Here is an 18,199-nt window from a genome sequence, read left to right as displayed (position 1 = left end):
CGCATAACTAAAAAACGAGTAGCCTCAGAGCGTTGAAATTTTTGTATGTAGGACTGCTATAACATGTAGATGTGCAACTCGTATTTTGGTTGAAATCGGAAGCACCAAAAGTATATATATATATATATCCACTCTGTTACTCGGCTCAGCGACCTCAGTTTCTTTATTCTTATATGTTTGTAAATTGTGCATTTTTTGCTTTAAAAATGATTGAATTACGTTGTTCTTACCTTCCGGTTAAGGTTTTTATGCCTTTAGTAAATCTGCATGCAATATTTGTGGAATTATGAACAATTTAAAAGTTGTTTAAGTGCCGCTAAGCCTAATGAATTTTGCGGATGGCGGACATGTTTGTTTACCTTTCAAACTTGGCAAAATAGAGGATTTGTTGCCAATCTAGAGAAACTAAGCTTCGCAAAAACAAAGATAACACCTTCTTTTATTATTGCGAATTAAATCATACTTAATCCACTCTGGAATTTATTCGAGAAAATAAACTTCGTAAATTTTAATATAAATATTTTGAGTTTTTATGTATTTTTGCATTGTCGAAAAAGTGAGAACTGAATTTATTGAATAAGAAATACTGAATTGTCTGTGAAAAACTGTTTATTTTTTGTTTTGTTTGCTTAATTTCTTTTATACATCGTTTTAGATTTATTATAGTATTTGAATAGAACATGTGTCAACGATTAGATAATTCTTCAAATGATATAAATTTATGTGCATTCTCAGTTTAAAAAAATGAATGAAGTGTAACGCTGTTAAGTGAACCTAGCGCCACAGAGTCGCTATAGTAAACAAATATAGTGAATTTTAAGGAATGCATTTATTCTATTGTGGTTTGTGCGCTATCGGCGAAGTAGATTAAATTCAATCCAATAAGTTTAAATGAAATGCAAGAAAATATGCGTATATTTTAATATTCCGTGCAAGGAAGTTATGTGGTGTACACATCAGATTTTTTTACATTTATTTTAAAACTTAACATAGGCTTTCTTGGTTAATTAAAAAGTAACATTACAAATATTGTTACAGAAGAGGAAAGGCAACAACTTTTCCGACGCGTGATGCATCTTCCTGCTTCGGCATTTCTCAGACAAAAACCACGTTTTTGTTTCTCTTACAAGATCGCTAACGGATATCCCGCCAAGAAGGGGGGGGGGTTAACGAGTCTTTCTTTGATTACCTTTCCGCCATCGCGGCGGACACTGTTGTTCGTTCCCAAAACAAAGAGGACCGTCTCTAATATAAACCTGCTGTTTGTCAAAGCTGATTTTTGTCACAGTAATCACTATTCACCTGTAATTCCAAAAACTAACGAGTATTGTTTACTGATGCATAAAGATCGTGGTTATAATTAAATTAAATTACGGTCGTCCTTTTTAAGCATTTATTTTTACTATGCTTAAATATAGTATAAATATTGCATTTTCTTTAATTAAAAACCTGTTAAATTACATGTTATTCAACAGTTAATAAAGTACAATTTTTAGTTAAAAAAAATAAACGGGCAAGCATTTGATTATGCTGGTATAAGTTTAGGGAAGAAAAAAGGGTTTTGCACATAGTACCTCATAAAATATAATCCAAAGTTTCGTATTACAAACCTTCCTATGTATTGGAACAATACATTAGATTTTGTTTACAAACGATGAACCGAAAGTGATATTTAAGTTAAAGCTATTTCAAACATGGAAATCGCGGAAGGTCATGTGATGGCCAAATCACAATTTTTAATAGTTTATTTAAACAATTTGTTTTAATTAATAAGTGTAAAATAGAATGATTTTAATGAGCCTAGCTAATGTAATTTCGTAAAAATATTAAATATTTCTGGTTAAATACTTCATGTTTTTAATGCAGTTTTATTTAAATCAAACATATATTGAAAAGAAGAAAAATTTTAAGAACTGTGTTTATTGCTTTGAAATCGCGGAGTTTGCTCATCAAAAATTCGTTAAAGTTTTACAAAGTATGAAATAAATAAATAAATAACAAATTCGAAATTTGGGCTTCGAGGTGCACATGATCGAATGGAAGATTAATTATGTATGAGAAATTCGGTGGCTGTAGATGCCGTCTTCCACAGTGCGAAAAACACATATATCCATACTATATTGCATACAGATTGTTCATTATTTAATTTTTTTTTAATTATTACATGGCGGTAACATTTGGTGGCAACAATCTGAAAATTGAATCGCAAAAGTGATATGGACTTACCTTGAGCTTCGAGATTAATAGCACTTCTGGTGCTAGCAATAATAATAATAACCAAAGAAAAAAACTGAAATTTTTATTTATTTTCTATCGGGAGTCTTAACATTTGTCACCTGCACGTTTTTTTTTTTTTTTTTTTTTTTTTTTTTTTTCTTCTTCTTCTTCTTCTTGTTGCTTGGAATTCAAATATATCGGCAACTAAACATTACGTTTTTAGACTAATATTTATTTCAAATAATTCTAACACGTGTTGTTGATCGTTATGTAACTTTCATTAAACTAAAAATAAAAAAACTCTGAAAGCATTTTATATTATGACCAAAAGAGCTCTTTTTTTTTTTTTTTTTTTTTTTTTTTTTTTTTTTTTTTTTACGTTTTGTGTGTTACTTTTTATTTATTTAATATCATATTCTTCGCACTTAAACCATAAAATTCAATTCAGTAGTGATATCGCAAAATAGTTTTAAAATGAGAATATCTGTAGAATTTCCGATATACCATCTCGCGCCCTGGAGATAATTCCACCCTGGCCCCAGTACAGTGTTGTAATTGCTCACTTTGAAAACATTTAGTGTGTTAATCAAAAATTCATTACAGTTTTACGAAATAGATAATAAAACAAATCCGAAATTCAAAATTCGGAGTTCGAAATGCCCAAGTTCGGTTGGAGGATTACGCTATTCAAAATTTAATGGCTCTAGGTACCGTTGTGTTTTTCACAATGCGATAAACTTTCATGAAGATTCTTCGTTGTTTAGTTTCTTTAAATATACAACATGGCGATAATATTTGGTGGCAGCAGTTTGAAAAGTGAATCAACGCAGAAAGCGAAACGATGAAAAATGCCATTTGGAGGCTAATAGCCCTTTGGGCTAATAAATCATAAAAATTTGTAAGTTTCCAGGGAAAATTTCTCAAGGGGAGTGAAACTTGAGAATAAATAGTGAGAAGTTGTTTATTAACTTTTTCTTCGACGTATAATCAACAATACATGTGTTTATATATATATTTAAACAAATTTTAATTCTAGACAAATACGTATAAAAGTAAAAAAGTAGAAAAGCAAATTTAAATTCTAAAAAAAGGAAAAAAGCCAAAATAATTTAAAATAATTTTAAAATATTCAGACATGTAAAAGATTTAATTCTCGAACTAATCTACAATATCATTTAAATTCAGAAGCATAAGTAAATCAAGTGTAAAATCTATCCATGAAAATAAATCTACTAATTTAATAAATTAAAATTAAATTAAACAATTTTTTTAAAAAAATACATATGTGAATGATCGTAGAGTAGGCAGGAGACAGACTTATCAAGGGGAAGTTGCCTCCAAACCTAACTCTCCAATCATTCAATTCGTGTTTCGTCATTCATGCAGGCAAGGGTATAAAAGTCAAAACCAAAAGTAATTCCAATAAAGTGGTACTCTTAGAAATTAACATTTAAGTATTAACATTAAAGAATTAAAGTTCAAAAAGGAAAATACTAATTAAGTCTTTTGAGAAACAAGCAAGTAAAGTCAAGAATTAAACTTTTTCTTAAAAAATTAAATTTTTAAAAATTAATTTTTTATAAAATAATAAAAAAAAATCTAGAAACTAATGTATTTTAGAAATCCTTGTCTACAGAAACTTCCCTACACGAATATGCATATCAATAAAAAGAAACTATAAAAGAACTATACATAATCCATATAAACGAATAAGAAATAAAAAAAGAAACAAAAAGAACTAATTCACAATTTTTAAAATAAATATATATTTAAAAATAATTTCATATTTAGAAAATACTTAGATACTACATAAAAATTTAAAAAAAAAATACTTAAGCAAGTAAATACTAAGTTTTAATTCTAACTTACCTACTATATGAGTGTTGGGGTCTGCAAAAGTGTTGTGAAAGAGAAGTAAGTGTGTTCTTCAAATTATATAGATGGCGCTTATGTAGGTAAAGTTGAGTGTCAAGCTGCTATCTTTGTTATAGTAAAAAATTTTTTGTAAATATTAATATTAATTAAATTAAATTAAATTAAAAATCTTAAAAGTAGTAATATCAATTATTTAGGGAGTTAAGTAACTGAGCCTATATATATATATTTGACCATTAACAAATGTGTATGAGACCATTAACAGACCATTACAGTATGAGACCATTAACAAATAAGAAATAAGAACTGAATATAGAGGAAAATTTTACATGGTGACCCTTCTTTTCTGTCTGTTCTCATCTTTATAGAATTAAGATGAGTATCACATAAAGGTGGAGATAAATGCTGCTATACTTCGGAATGCTTTTTGTAAAAAAGACATAATATGAATAATAATTAAGTCTTTTTTAGCGCAGAAGATTCTTATGACCTCTACCATCGTACGAATAATGTCTCGAAGATCCTTATGTGCTGCTGCGGACGGTAGAGGAACACAGAAATCCACAGCTATGTTTTATCGATTTTTTCCCACCTACTCTCCTACGTGCCTCCTGGAAACTTTCCATGGTGGGCATCACTCCCTACCCACCCCACACAATCCCTTTCCCTCCTATTCCGTATTGCACCTATGTGTGCACACGCTTGTCCAAATAAGCTTCAAAATGGAGGCATAGCTCGTCGCTTTTTAACAAGAGGTATCCTATTCCAAACCCTCAAACTTGGATTCAGCTGGGCGTCGCGTTTCGTTGCTTTCTTGGGAGGGTTCTGACATGAGGAATGTGTCTGGAATAATATGAGAAATCGAAGCGTCGAAGTTTCTCTGTGGTTATTGGAATTCGATCGCATGATAGGACCATACATATGGCAAAGAACGGTTCCCTTATTACTAAAGCAAGGAGATGATTACAAAGTTATATCTATAAGGTTTTTTTGTTATAAACTTTGTGAGTTAACCCTTAACCTTAGTCAGAATAATACTGCAGTTTCATTCCATTGTGTTCTCAGAGACCGTTGCCATAAGTTAGCTGCAAATAACATTCTTTTATTACATACAGTTCAATCTAGAAATGAATTATTGATTTAACTATGCTATAAAGTTCTGTTACAATAAAATTAGAGGTTCAAACATTTAATTAAAATAATTTCACTGTACAATGATTTTTCCTTCAGCCAGCGTGCTTATCTAAATTTTAAAATGTAAATAATATAAAATCTTAAGCAATACTTAATGTATATTAAAAAATGCTCAGAATTTTTATTCTGCCGAAAAGCCGAAAATTGCAGAATTTAAATACGAATTAAACGCTTGTGATGTTAGCAAATTCTAAGAAAACTCAATGGATAGAGGTTTTTGGCAAGATCAATATATATTCGCTAGGGCTAAGAAACAGATTTAATATAGAGATAAGAAATAATTATATCTAGATTTTGTACTTTGTTATGTAAAATTTTGTTATGAATATTATAATTCTTTGGTTACAACAATAAAAGTGAAAATCCATATTATCCTCTGAATTCGATTTTTTTTTAACCATCATCTCTTAATATTATAGCTAAAATAGAAATGGAAAACAAAACAACTGTATTTTTTAATTGACCATAAATTTGATTTAAATTAGATGAAAACTTCAGCCCAGTAGCGTCGAAACTTCTACTAAAAAGCCTTTATATATAAATAGATGTATTTCTTATAATTCTGCTTCTCTTATGCATGCGTACAAATCAGAAATAGAATATTTAATTAGTAAATGCTCTTAATACTGCCAAGATACTGTATTAATATCATTTATTAATTAAATAATATTTTCCAGTTTCTGATCTGTATATATATAAATTGAATAAATGCATTGAATATATATAAATTTAATTAATTTTTCGCGCCATTGCTGCAAGGAATGAAATTTAAATATTAACAAACATGTATATACGTAAAAAAGCAAATTTAAAGTTAAAATAATGTGCAAACATATAAAAGATTTAATTTTCGAACTAATCTACAATATCATTTAAATTCAGATAGCATAAGTAAATCAAGTGCAAAACCAAACCATTAAAATAAATTCACCAATTTAGCAAATTAAAATTAATCTAATTTTTTTTTCTAAAAAAATGCATAAGTGAAAGACCATTGAGCAGGCAGGAGACAGACTTATCAAGGGGAAGTTGCCTCCAAACCTAACTCTTCAATCATTCAACTCGTGTTTCGTCATTCATGCAAGCAAGGGTAAAAGTCAAAACCAAAAGTAAATACAATTTGATGAATGTCCAAAAAGAAATACCAACTAAGTGGTACCTTGAGTAATTAGCAATTAAAAATTAAAGGTCCAAAAGGAAAACATATCTTTAGAATTTCCGATAGACAGTCTCGAGTGTCCAATACACATATTTGAATTTTGTTTCACTTTCGTCAGGTACGCATGCGGAATAAAATAGCACTAATGATTGATGATCTCAGCTAATTTACAGTATCCACTCATCTTGTAAACACAAATTAATAACTGTAGTGCTATTTGCTTTAAAACACTTTGAAGTTTACGTGAAAGGCTCGAACTGACTTCTGAAGCACTGCTGAAATCGCATATAAGCACATAGTGTATAGATATATATCATGGAGGTAGGAAGTAAGATGGAGTCGCCCTAAACAAGTTTCTCGCGTACCCTGCTCTGAAGCACCGGCGATCCCTACGTGGTGACCAAAACATTGGGTCATTTACCATTGAGTTCAATGGGATTTGACGCGTTCGGATGTAAATATTTTGTAATTACGTCGTAAATATACATATAAATGTATATATTTTCTTTTTCTACAACACTTCAGAGTCCTAAGTATATGAAACAAACATATTTTTAAACAACATTTCATTTTGAACGGAATTAAATGCTATACTTTTCGCAGGACAGTTTTCTCAGAATGCTTTAATTTGAATGAAATATTTTCACAAGTTTTCGTTAATTACATTAGAAAAAAAATTAAGGTAATTCGATTTTATTCGGTTGTGTTATTAATATTAAATTTATGCATTATTTCTTTTCTATTTATAGAGCTTCTTCCTAAAATACTTTCTTAAATATGACATGGTTTTTTGGCTTCTGAGGCATCTTTTAAATCGAAAAATGTAAGTCAATTTATAATTAATGCTCTATTCGGTTCATTTTAAATTAGAGAATTATTAGGAATTAGCGAAATACTTTAAATAGTATGACTTGACTTTCTCTGAAGATTTCTGAAAGTTAATAAAATAAGTTTTTTTTAAGTATTATTTAAAACTTGTAACTTATAACTGTTTTTATAAAATGTAAGGGGAATAATTCTTTTAATTATACTTATCAGATTTTTTTTACCCTTCATTTCAACAATACATATTCCAAAACTCTTTATTACGTTCTTAAGTGCGCATCTCATAGCATTTGCTTTACAATACCTTTTAACAGATTGCTTTCCATTACGAACAATTCTTGCTTAAATAGTTTTATAACGTATTTGTCAACAGGATTTCAATTTATGTTTACAATTCAATATTAAGGTTATTATATATATTTAGATAACATTTATAATCATTATAAATTAGATACATTTAATAATTAGATTTCTTCACAGTGCTTTCACAGTTGTTTATAAGTGAATAAATTCTTCATTTCAAATACATTTATAAATAATTTAATGACCTGCGTACGTTAAGAAGCCAGCATAAAACTCGAATTTCCGAGAAAAAAAGACTTGCGTGGGAAACATTTAACAATCTGGAATCAATAAGAGGACCATTCATGATCGGACCTCCTTTGGCAGGATATACAAATGTTTTCACCTCCGTCGATTACCCTATTTTCAAATTCTAAATAAGCTGTCTTGATGATGTAGCACGTTCGCATGGTCACATCATCTTGACCGCACATGGTACTTCCGCCAAATTCGCAAATGTATCCCTCTTCTGTTCCACACATTTGTGTAAAACTGTACATAATTTTACACAAATGTGTGGTTCCAAATCAAGGGAAAGCTAATTTATTGGCATATCTGTGTGTATATTTATTAATTTTGACGAGGATTGCAGCGTTTGATGGTAATTTTATTTTTAATTAACCCAAATAAGTAAAACGCGTATGCGCAAAGTGATTATTTTTCAGATATATAAAATTAAAACGATGAGTTTAAAATGGGCAGCAGTAAAGCCTCTCCTCGAAAAAATTTTAAAAGGTACATGTTAAATAATATATGGATATGAAAAAAATTTGTTTTATTTAAAAAATTTTGGCGTTTGGAAAATAAAATAAAAGTAGCGAATACTCTAAAGGGTATCGAAAGACGTATACAATTTTAAATGTACCGTAAGGTGTTTTTCATTCTTTAAGCATAACATTTTTCTTAAAATCTATATTTTTGTAGTTCAACAGCTTAGAATTTTATAAAAAAAAATTCATAATCAAAATCGCTGTTGTTAGTTATCGAAAAATAACCAAGATGTGATTTTTACGTAAATGTCACTAAACTATACAAATTGCTATTATCCATCACACTATGAATGTTTCTTTCATGCGCAAGTGTCCCTTTTCCGATTTTTATGGAACTGTCGTGTGTCGAAATACTATCAAAACCCTGTCAACCGAGCTTCTGAATGTAAACAAAGAACACCCCATCTGGTGACCCAAGCTTCAAAGCAGTGCTTCACTTCTAGCGCCGGTTGGCTCTTCCTTCCTTTCCTACCTCCATGATATATATATGTACTATATATCCAACCAAATGCTAGAGATGTTTCATCAGATACGCAGAAAATAAATTTGATTGACATAGACAGATTCTGTCCTGTCGGTTCATTAGAAAAAAAGAGAAAAAAAGAGAGCTTTAAAAGTACCAGTTTTAACCCAATACTGAACTAAACTAATCTGGAAAAAAAAAATTTAGGTCGAAAAAGCCTATGCTATTATTTAAACCACAGGTGCAAAATTAGCAAAGTAAATTAAACATATCAAATTAAGTTTATTATTTATTATTATTCCGCCTGCTATACCTCTCAATGGGCACTACAGGTGAGTCATGTTATCCTGATCGTTGCACCAGCTACTTTTTTGTTGTTGTTTATCTTTTCAACCTTATAATTAATGAACAGATTTAACATTAGTGTATTCCTTTTATTGGGTGCTTCAACTTACAATGTTTTGGGTATGTTAGTATAAAATTAGCAAAAACAGTTAGTTTAGAGGGTATTTACATATATACATGAACGGAGGCTTGCTGCCTTTACATTTCTTCAGGCGCCTAGACTTGGTTATCTGCTATGATTATGTTTCTCTTAGAATAGACATACTCTATGATGGTTCTGATGCCCCGATGTCCGTAGTAATTCTGAAGAAGGTCTTTGAGGTTATGTGATCCCTGGAGCTGAGGTAGAAAGACTGTGATGGGAGAAGTGAGTGGACAGCCGTGGATGTAATGTGAGACGTCTGCTGAAGAAGCTGAGGCACCGCAGGCGCATTTGACGTGTTAACGGCAGAACTTGCTGAGGTACACGGGAAATCTTACGTGATTTGTGAAAGCATGTTGTAGGTAGAAGTCTATTTTGAGCCTCTTGGTGGAGATCGACCGGTGTCAGGTGGACATGAAGGTGCAGAAGAACTTGCATTTGTCAGCGACTATGGAGAGTGGGATCTTTGAGTCGATGGAAGGGTGACTTTAGCTCCTATAGCTAAAGCGTCGGCCCTTTCGCTACCTTGGGTACCTTGATGACTACATACCCAGCATAGAGACACTTGTCTGCAAGAAGACAGGATAACAAGAACTTCTTTTAATGAGGAGATGTGGAAGTGCCATTATTGTTCAGGGCCTCTATGACGTTCAATCAAATTAAGTATAAAAATTCAAGTGCAGAAGTCATCAAATTCATAGTTTGAACAAATTCACTTTAACACAAGTAAGAAAAAAGTGAAAGTAAAGGAACAAAAGTACTTATACCCTGACGTGACAGTTGTTAGTAATGCTGACTACCGTATAAAAGGGCCGGATTCGAATCCTGAAGAAGGCTTGTTCGTATAGTGTATATGCGGCACAGGGGCACTCAAAACATATGGCGAGCCGAATATCCTTTCGATTGGTTTGTTGTTATAGGAAGAGTGGTGGAAGATCCTCGGATTGGTAGCCATCTTTCAAAATTGGGGTGGAACTGGGCAAAGTCGTACAGTTACGTATATGGTGCTCAAGGATCATGCCACGAACAGATGCCATTTTCCATTCCTTGCCGCAACAAAATTCGTGGGCTTGTCCTGAATAGGTCAAACAAATGAGAATGAAACACAAAACAGCAGAAATTAGATTTATTTAACTTACAATCGAATTGTTTATGAAATTTTTAACATATTAAAATTTAATTTTACGTTGCATTAATTTTAACGTTTCGAGTGGTGGAAGTAAAAATTAGGAAATTGTGCAAACAATTAAAAATTGCCAGAGCGTCGAAAGGACCTTGAAAATAAATTTTCTCGTTTACTAGTAATAGGATAGTGCATCCAGTACCTTCTTAGCAAAATTTAAAGTAATCCCTTCACTGCAGATTTTTTTTTTTTTTTTTTTTAACTTTGCCTGTCTAACCGTTTTTAAGAATATTTTGAGGACATTATACGTGAGATGCTCTAACAGGGAATAATTTTAGCACCCATGATGCGGTGATCTTGGGAATAAACGTTTCGTATCAAGAAAGCACAATTAAGATTTCGCCTATCAAGCCTCAACTCCAACACTCATTCCTTCCTCCATTAAATATTATTCCATAACAGTACGCCATATCAACACCAACCACATACAGAGCAGCAGTTCCTCAGGGGCACCCTCACAGATGTTAATCTGCAGTATAAGCTGGTAAATCGGCGTTATCATTTCATATTCTCTAGATATTACTTCATCCGCTATTAATTTAACTAATATGCAGTTTGGTGAAGCTGAACAGAAAAAAGTTAAACTGCTTATTTAATTAGCTAAATCGTACGATGTAAATAAATAAACGTCAAGATTAATTTTATTTGATCTGCAAAGAACAGGCAATCCGGATAAACAGAGTTCTAGGGATCTGGAATCCGATAATTGAAGTTATACTGTAAATTCTGGCAATCGTATATATTATTCCCATTTCGATTTCTTCGACTTCGGTGAATTTACATTTGTAGGATTTTCCTTGGCTCAATTAACCAATTATTCAAATTTTTGTTATCTTTCCTGAACTTCTCAACTTTCCCGCGCATTTCCTCTCCGGGATGCTAATTTAAAGTTAAGTGAAGTCAGTATTTAAACGGATGAATCTGGGAATTTACTCAGAGCATGTTTTCGGTAGCCAGTGCACGTTACGAATCTGTCCTTGGATTACGCGGAGTTGCCTTTTGGCCATTTAAATAATTATCGCATTGGGTAGGTTGTCGAGTCAGCCTTAACTTAAAGTGCTAGTCCAGCACTACTCTTTAGACTTTAATTTATTGTGTCACGATTGTTAATAGTCCCATCGCAAGTTGTCGGTGTTACTTTCTCATCAGAGTTGAGAATAATAAAACGATTATTTTCACCCTTCTTCTGTGCTGGTATTTTTTCACGCCTGTGCGAGAAGTCGCCAGGTTCCTTAGTAGGATCTGGTAGGGTTTATGTGGCCAAAGAGAGAAAGATCCTATACTTTAAACATCAGTGTAATCCGCATGCTAACTCTGACAACGAAATAGAGCATTAGAGGGTATCAGAAATAGATCTTTATGGTCAGTTGCATCATGGGAAAATTTTGTTGCCTCCCTTAAATACTTTTTTATAGTATTTTGCACTTTTATCGAATATCGTATGTCGTAATGCTTTTTTCCTTTTCTCTTAGGCTAAAAGAAGCCGGATTCCCTGTCCACCTTTTGCCAGATGTTACCATCGCAGGGAATATCGTCGGTCGGATGCCATGTGCCTGGTATGGTATACCAGAAGGAACGCCCGTATTCGCTGCCTTAGGAGATATGCAATGCTCTGTTTTCTCAAGCATGGAAACTGAATCTGATGCTGGTAAGTTTCCATACTCTACAACGTTTCTACTTTACTATATACTACGTAATACATAATTGCTTTGTCATCAATTCTGAATTTTGAGAAAGTATTGAACTAGATATCGTGCAGCTTCAGCTACTGTGTAGACATTCCTAAACAATAAAATAAAGTTTTTCCCCCATTCTACTGGCGAATGTTTGCTTTGGTAGTCGCTGAAAAGTAACCATTTTCAGGCTGTCAGAATCCATCTGGTTTGGTGATTGAACGCCAGATGTGTTGCTTCTGGGTTTGATATTGCTCGTCACTATTAAAAGTAGTTCAGTAAATTCTAACTGACGATTTTACGCTGGATATAATTATGTTACAACTGCAACCAGACGATGTTGGCTTAAGATTGGCGTTTCCTAAAAAAGTATCACGTCTAAACTTTGGCAGAGATCCCAGCGTCCCAGTAACATCATCAATTTTCCCTAACTACTAAATGACAAGGCCGAAATTTAGATGAGGAAATTTCTATGTAGTATCTTTCAACAAATATAGGACTACTGATTTATGACACAGCTTTGAAAGTTTTTCGACATCCAGATAGGGATTGTATAACCAGAAGGTTGAAATATGCAAAATATCTTTGACTACTATCTGAAAAAATCCCATTCAACCTGGCACACTGAGCTTTAATAAAATTCAGAAATTATGAATATGTATATTGCAAGACGAGTCTAACCATGGTTTACACCAAAAGTTTCTATGTAGGTCTTCTTGCTATGCCAATTGTAACTCATACTCGTATTTAAACCATACCGTGAAAGCACCGTAACAGCCTAGATATACTGCAGTATATTCCTCTAATACATATTATTCCCAGTTTTTCACGAGTCTTAATTATGGTTCTAATTCCCGCTATAGTATGGTTATGATTCGTGTAAATTAAATTGAAATTATTATTCAAATTCCTGTTTTGGATGACAAAGCACGCTCTTTTAGAGCTGGCCTAACAGATGAATGTTTAAGACGAAATGTTATCATGGGACAGTAAGAATTATCTCATTCGCTATATTTTCCCAAATATGTCATTTTTGAGCATGCAAGCGAAAAAAATAGAGCAGATTGCTAGACATCTTTAGGATTTGGAAACAATATGCATGAATAATGCATACATGAACAATATGCATAAATAATGCATACATTAAGAAGTGGACAATATTTTTTACATGCTTTTTCATGTAGACAGTATTGTCCACTTCTTACGTTATGCGTACTATTAATTAAGACTATACAATATAAGTATTATTCATGAAATTTCAGTAGATTTTACTCAGTAGTTTTGGTTTAAAATACCGTTTTATTAAATAAATTTATGCTTATTGTTTTCTTTATGTTCCTCCGATATTTTATCACTGCAGTTAGTTTTTAATTTAATGAAGATGATAGAGTATATTTGAGACATCTGAAAACAAATTATGCAGCGCAGATGTATAATAAACTGTCATTTAGTAACAATGTATGTAGCTAATATTTTGAACGTTAATAGTACTGATTTAAAAATTTATTTAGAAGAACGAATTATTTTAAGCTTCACTTTTTTAAAAAAACTTCTAAATAATGTACACGTTTAATTTGGAAAGATTAAATGGGAGAATTTTGAGTTATGTCATTTGACATCCCTTGACCTGAATTTTCACGGCTCGGATGTAATTTAAATAAAATAAAAACTAAAAAAATGTTTAGGGTAAAACTAATCTCCAAGTGCAAAGGGGATTTAAAAAAAAATAAGGCTTAAATTCTTCTCTAGTATCGAAATCTTTTTACTTCCTAGTACGAAGTAAAATAAGTGTTATAATCGCGAAAATTTTCTGGTATTATATTTCAAAGAATATATCCATTTTGGCAGCTCTCGAATCCATTTGAGCGATGTTTTTGCGTGACATGTGTACGTAAGGACAGACTAAAGGACTCTTTTTCTAAAACGGATTATAAAATGGATTAAGAATAGATTTTTTTCATGACGTCTGTACGTACGTACGTATATGTCTCGAGTAACTCAAAAACGAATAGCCATAAAATGTTAAAATTTTGTGTATGGACCTACTATAACATATAGTTTTGCACCTCCCTTTTGTCGTAATCGACCGCACCAAACCTATATATGTATATATATATATCAAGCAAAGCAGTAAAAACAATTTTGGTCAAGAAAACATCTTGCGCAATATGCTGCACACTGAGAAAATAAATTAACAGAATTTGCATATTTTATCGAATTGCATGAAAAGAACTGAACTGAAGGAAAAACTACTGCTTCTAGATAAAAATGCAAATCTTGTACGGCAAATACGTAAGCGTACACGTGTGTGTAGGCGAAGCCAGCAACAAAAAGGCTGTATAAGCGCGTGGAGGGTAAGACGAATTGCGTTCGCTAGCACACCTCGGTAAATTTCTTGGTGTTATCTTGCAGCAATCGGTTAAATTCACATCGGAACAGTAAAAATTAGTAACCACGAACGTTTAGTTGATGGAATAAGGTGGCGAATTATGGAGAGGCTAGAGGCAGGCCAATCGCAAGTCCAGATATGCAGAGAGTTTAATTTAACGCGCAACATCGTGTGTTGTTTCCAGGATACTGAATCCATCGAGAGAAAGCCTGGGCAAGGTCATCCAAGAGCCACGACGGCTAGAGAAGATCGCTATTTGTCTATTTTAGCGAGGCGTAAAAGAGAGGCTACAGCTTCTCAGCGCTCTCGGGACCTGTATGTAGCCATAGGAACCTGTGTAACAAGGGTGATTATTTCCAAAAGACTAAATGAGAGAGGGTTGTTTGCCAGAAGACCGGCGTTTTCGTCCTGCTCACATCTACGGACAGGAGAGTTCGATTAGCATGGTATAGGCAGCATAGAGATTGGAGTACGGAGCAATGGGCGACCGTTTTAGCCTAAATACTGTTTCTTGCCGTCTTTTCATATGGAGAGAGCCAGGCACCCGCTACCTACCCTCCAATGTCCGCGAAATCAACAATTATGGCGATGGCGGTGTAATAGTCTGTGTAGGCATCATGTTGGATGGCCGCACACCTCTCCACGTCTTTGACAGAGGCTCTGTGATTGGTGTGAGGTATATGGATGGAGTCTTGGAGCGTATGTTCGTATTTTCCAGGCTGCAGTTGGCCCCGAGTTTATCTTACAGGACGATAACGCGAGGCCACATAGAGCTCTTCTGGTCGACGAATTTCCCCGAGAGTGATGATATTCGCCGGATGGATTGGCCAGCCAGTTCTCCAGACCTCAACCCTATAGAGCATGTCTGGTACGCTCTGGGGAGGGCAATTGAAACTGGCAACCCCCCTCCGAGAACCATCCAGGAACTGAAAAAAGCGTTGCTGAATGAGTGGGACTATTTGCCACAGGCACAGATAAACTGCCTTATTCCCAGTATGACATCACGCTGCAAGGCCTGTATGGCTGTAAGAGGGGACCATACCCCCTATTAACCCATTTCCTTTGTGTCTTCTGCAACCGCTGTTTCAGACCTTCAGACTCCCATGAGTATTACACACGAACATGTGTGTCTATTATAACTGTTGAATGTTTATTTTGTTTGTATTATGTCAACCTATGTTATACCAAATTTTATTAAAATCTGCCCTGTAGTTCTGGAGATCGTACATCAAATATGAAAATTCTGTTAATTTATTTCACCAGTGTATATGGCGCAAAAATTTTGACCAAAATTGGTCTTCTTAGTTTTGTTCTTACAACCTTTCTTATAATAATATTCTATATATACTCGTATATAGAATGATAAGAAAAGGAGAGTAAAAATTAGCTAAAGCCGTAAAGAACATTTGAATTATCTAATTCCAGATATTACATGTAAAACAAAGTTAAAATCTAATCTAAACAAAGTTTAACCTAAGCAATAAATTGTACGCGAAGAAACCTACATAGTAAATAAGAAAATTAGAAAAACCTATATTACAAAATTGGTACGCGAAAAATCCTAAACAATTTACAAAATACTGAGAAATATTACATATAAAAATATGGTCAATCTACTCTGTTCAAGGCTTCAAACAGAACTTGTCAAGGAAAAAGTGCCTGAAGCCCTCAACAAGTTTATGACCCCAAAAACAAAATAAAACAGGCACTTTCGTCAAACAAACCCATTGAGACTGAAAACGGCTTTCCTAGCTATTAAATTTTAAAAAACTTTTTTTCATCTATTACTATTTGTCCCTTTTCTCGACGTGTCTGCGTATTTTAAAACATTAAAGGTCAAAGCTAAAAGTTTTAAACAAGAAAAAGTTTGTAATTAAAAAAAAAAAAAGAAAGAAAGAAAAAAGAAGAAAAGAAAGAGGGGGAAAAAAACATGTAAAAGATGTAAGCAAAATCCTATACAAAGTAGCCTGGTTAGGCAAATGTACAAACAAATTACAGTTTTAATCCTGTAAGTATTTAATATACATCATTGCAAGGAGCAGGCCCCTTAGTGTGAAAAATAAAAACTTTGTCCTAATGAAAAAATCATGACAAAGAGGGGTCCTGTTAACCCCAAAAGGCAAAGAATTCGTGAAGAAAAATAATGAACAAAAAGACTAACATACCTGCGTCCGATACAATTTCCTTCTAAAATTAAACTTAACTAAAAAACGTGGAAAAAGTTTTCCAGGAAGTCACGAAGGCCTTATGAGTGCTACCAGAATTAAAAATCAGTCTATTTCTATCTATTGGAGAAGTATGACACAGAAGCAAGTTAACTTAATTTTGCAGAAGACAATGGAATTGTCCGGCTTGTGGGGGAAAAAACATCGGGGACTGAGAGAAGTCGAGGAAGGAGGCAACTCTTTCAAAATGGCGTCGTGCTTAAGAAAATGCCGTTTCGAAAAGCTATTATTTAAACAAAATAGCTAAAATGGAATGCAATTTTCAAGTGGCCAAAAGCAAATTGAAATGGAAAAAATCAGAAAATTGTTAAAGTCGTAATTCTTCACGCTAACGGGTTCTGAAGCGTCTTATGAAAGGAAAAATGCCCTTAAAAGTAATAACAGGCAAAGGTTGGCCAGTAAATCGTGGTATTATACAGTAAATATACTGAAGTTCTTGGCCAAATTTTGAGAGAAAAGAGTTTGGTGTACTGAGAATCTATGTTACATTTTTACATTAGATTACCTATTTTAGTCATCCATTATCTACCTTCCTTTCGGGTTTGGGTAAAAAATTTCATGTCACTAAAACAAGTAATTTAAAATAATAGTAGGTACGTAAATGCCAGCTTTTTTTAAGGATTTTTTAATAACTGCTTTTGGAATTCGATTGCTCTGTAAGGTGCTAATGAAGTAAAGTATTTCTTCTTGTAGAAGGTCTGTGTTATTACAGATTCTTTTTATTCTTAGAAGTTGTGAATTGATAGTAATAACAATGACCCTTTTCAAAATATTAGAAGTCCACTAAGTGAGCTTGAGCGTGTGAAATTTGAAATCTCCGCGTTTGTCATAAATTTTAATACAATTCTAATTAATAATTTGAATATCAAGGTAAACTATGTCATTTTGGTGTGCGTTGGTGGCGTTAAGGCTAGTAGGATATATATTTGCTTTTTAAAATTTTTTGTATTTATTAAAGGCAGTTACGTCATCTATACATATCTAAAAACGTGCTGGTATACTTGTGCTCATCTTAATTCAGCGAACGTATAAATTTTAATTCTTGAATAAAAAGGAATAGTCCAAGGATTGCTGTTGAGCTATTTCCGCACGTATTCCTTGGACTTGTTTAAAGATTTTGTTATCAAATTGCAGATAATTGTTAACTAGTACACTGCTGAGGAAAAGTTTCTATGCTTCTCTAGTGACTATTGTAAGGATCTGTGGAAAAATCTCAGGGAGAGTGAGGATGTTATTGTGAATTTCTTCTAATGGCAAAGTGGTGTACAAATTTTCGAAGTCGTAACATTGAATGTGGTCTATTTCTAGTGAATTCAACGTTTCAATTATTTTTTCGTTGTTATTAATAATCCAGTTGCAGTGCTGATCGTGAAAATCGAAATTATTAATGATATCTA

General features: G+C 32.9%; 1 protein-coding gene and 1 long non-coding RNA gene across 2 annotated transcripts in view; one reads left to right on the top strand and one right to left on the bottom strand.

Moving 5' to 3' along the window:
• Positions 1-18,199, top strand: part of LOC118186529 (sedoheptulokinase-like) — an 83,890-nt gene that overhangs the window by 42,678 nt on the left and 23,013 nt on the right. The window contains exon 3 of the mRNA XM_035356646.2: positions 11,988-12,163. Within this exon, the coding sequence (XP_035212537.1) occupies positions 11,988-12,163 (176 nt within the window). The remainder of the gene's footprint in view (positions 1-11,987; positions 12,164-18,199) is intronic.
• The window catches only part of LOC118186531 (uncharacterized), a 141,239-nt gene continuing 132,314 nt past the window's right edge, over positions 9,275-18,199 (bottom strand). Inside the window, exon 3 of the long non-coding RNA XR_004757787.2 lies at positions 9,275-10,407. This is a non-coding gene — a long non-coding RNA (uncharacterized LOC118186531). The remainder of the gene's footprint in view (positions 10,408-18,199) is intronic.

The sequence above is a fragment of the Stegodyphus dumicola genome, chromosome 5, assembly GCF_044657685.1.
Source record: "Stegodyphus dumicola isolate Sdum_Otavi_A_Nest chromosome 5, ASM4465768v1".
NCBI classification, from domain to species: domain Eukaryota; kingdom Metazoa; phylum Arthropoda; class Arachnida; order Araneae; family Eresidae; genus Stegodyphus; species Stegodyphus dumicola.
Note: the sequence above shows the minus strand (reverse complement) of the source record. Positions and strands in the feature narration are given on the sequence as shown.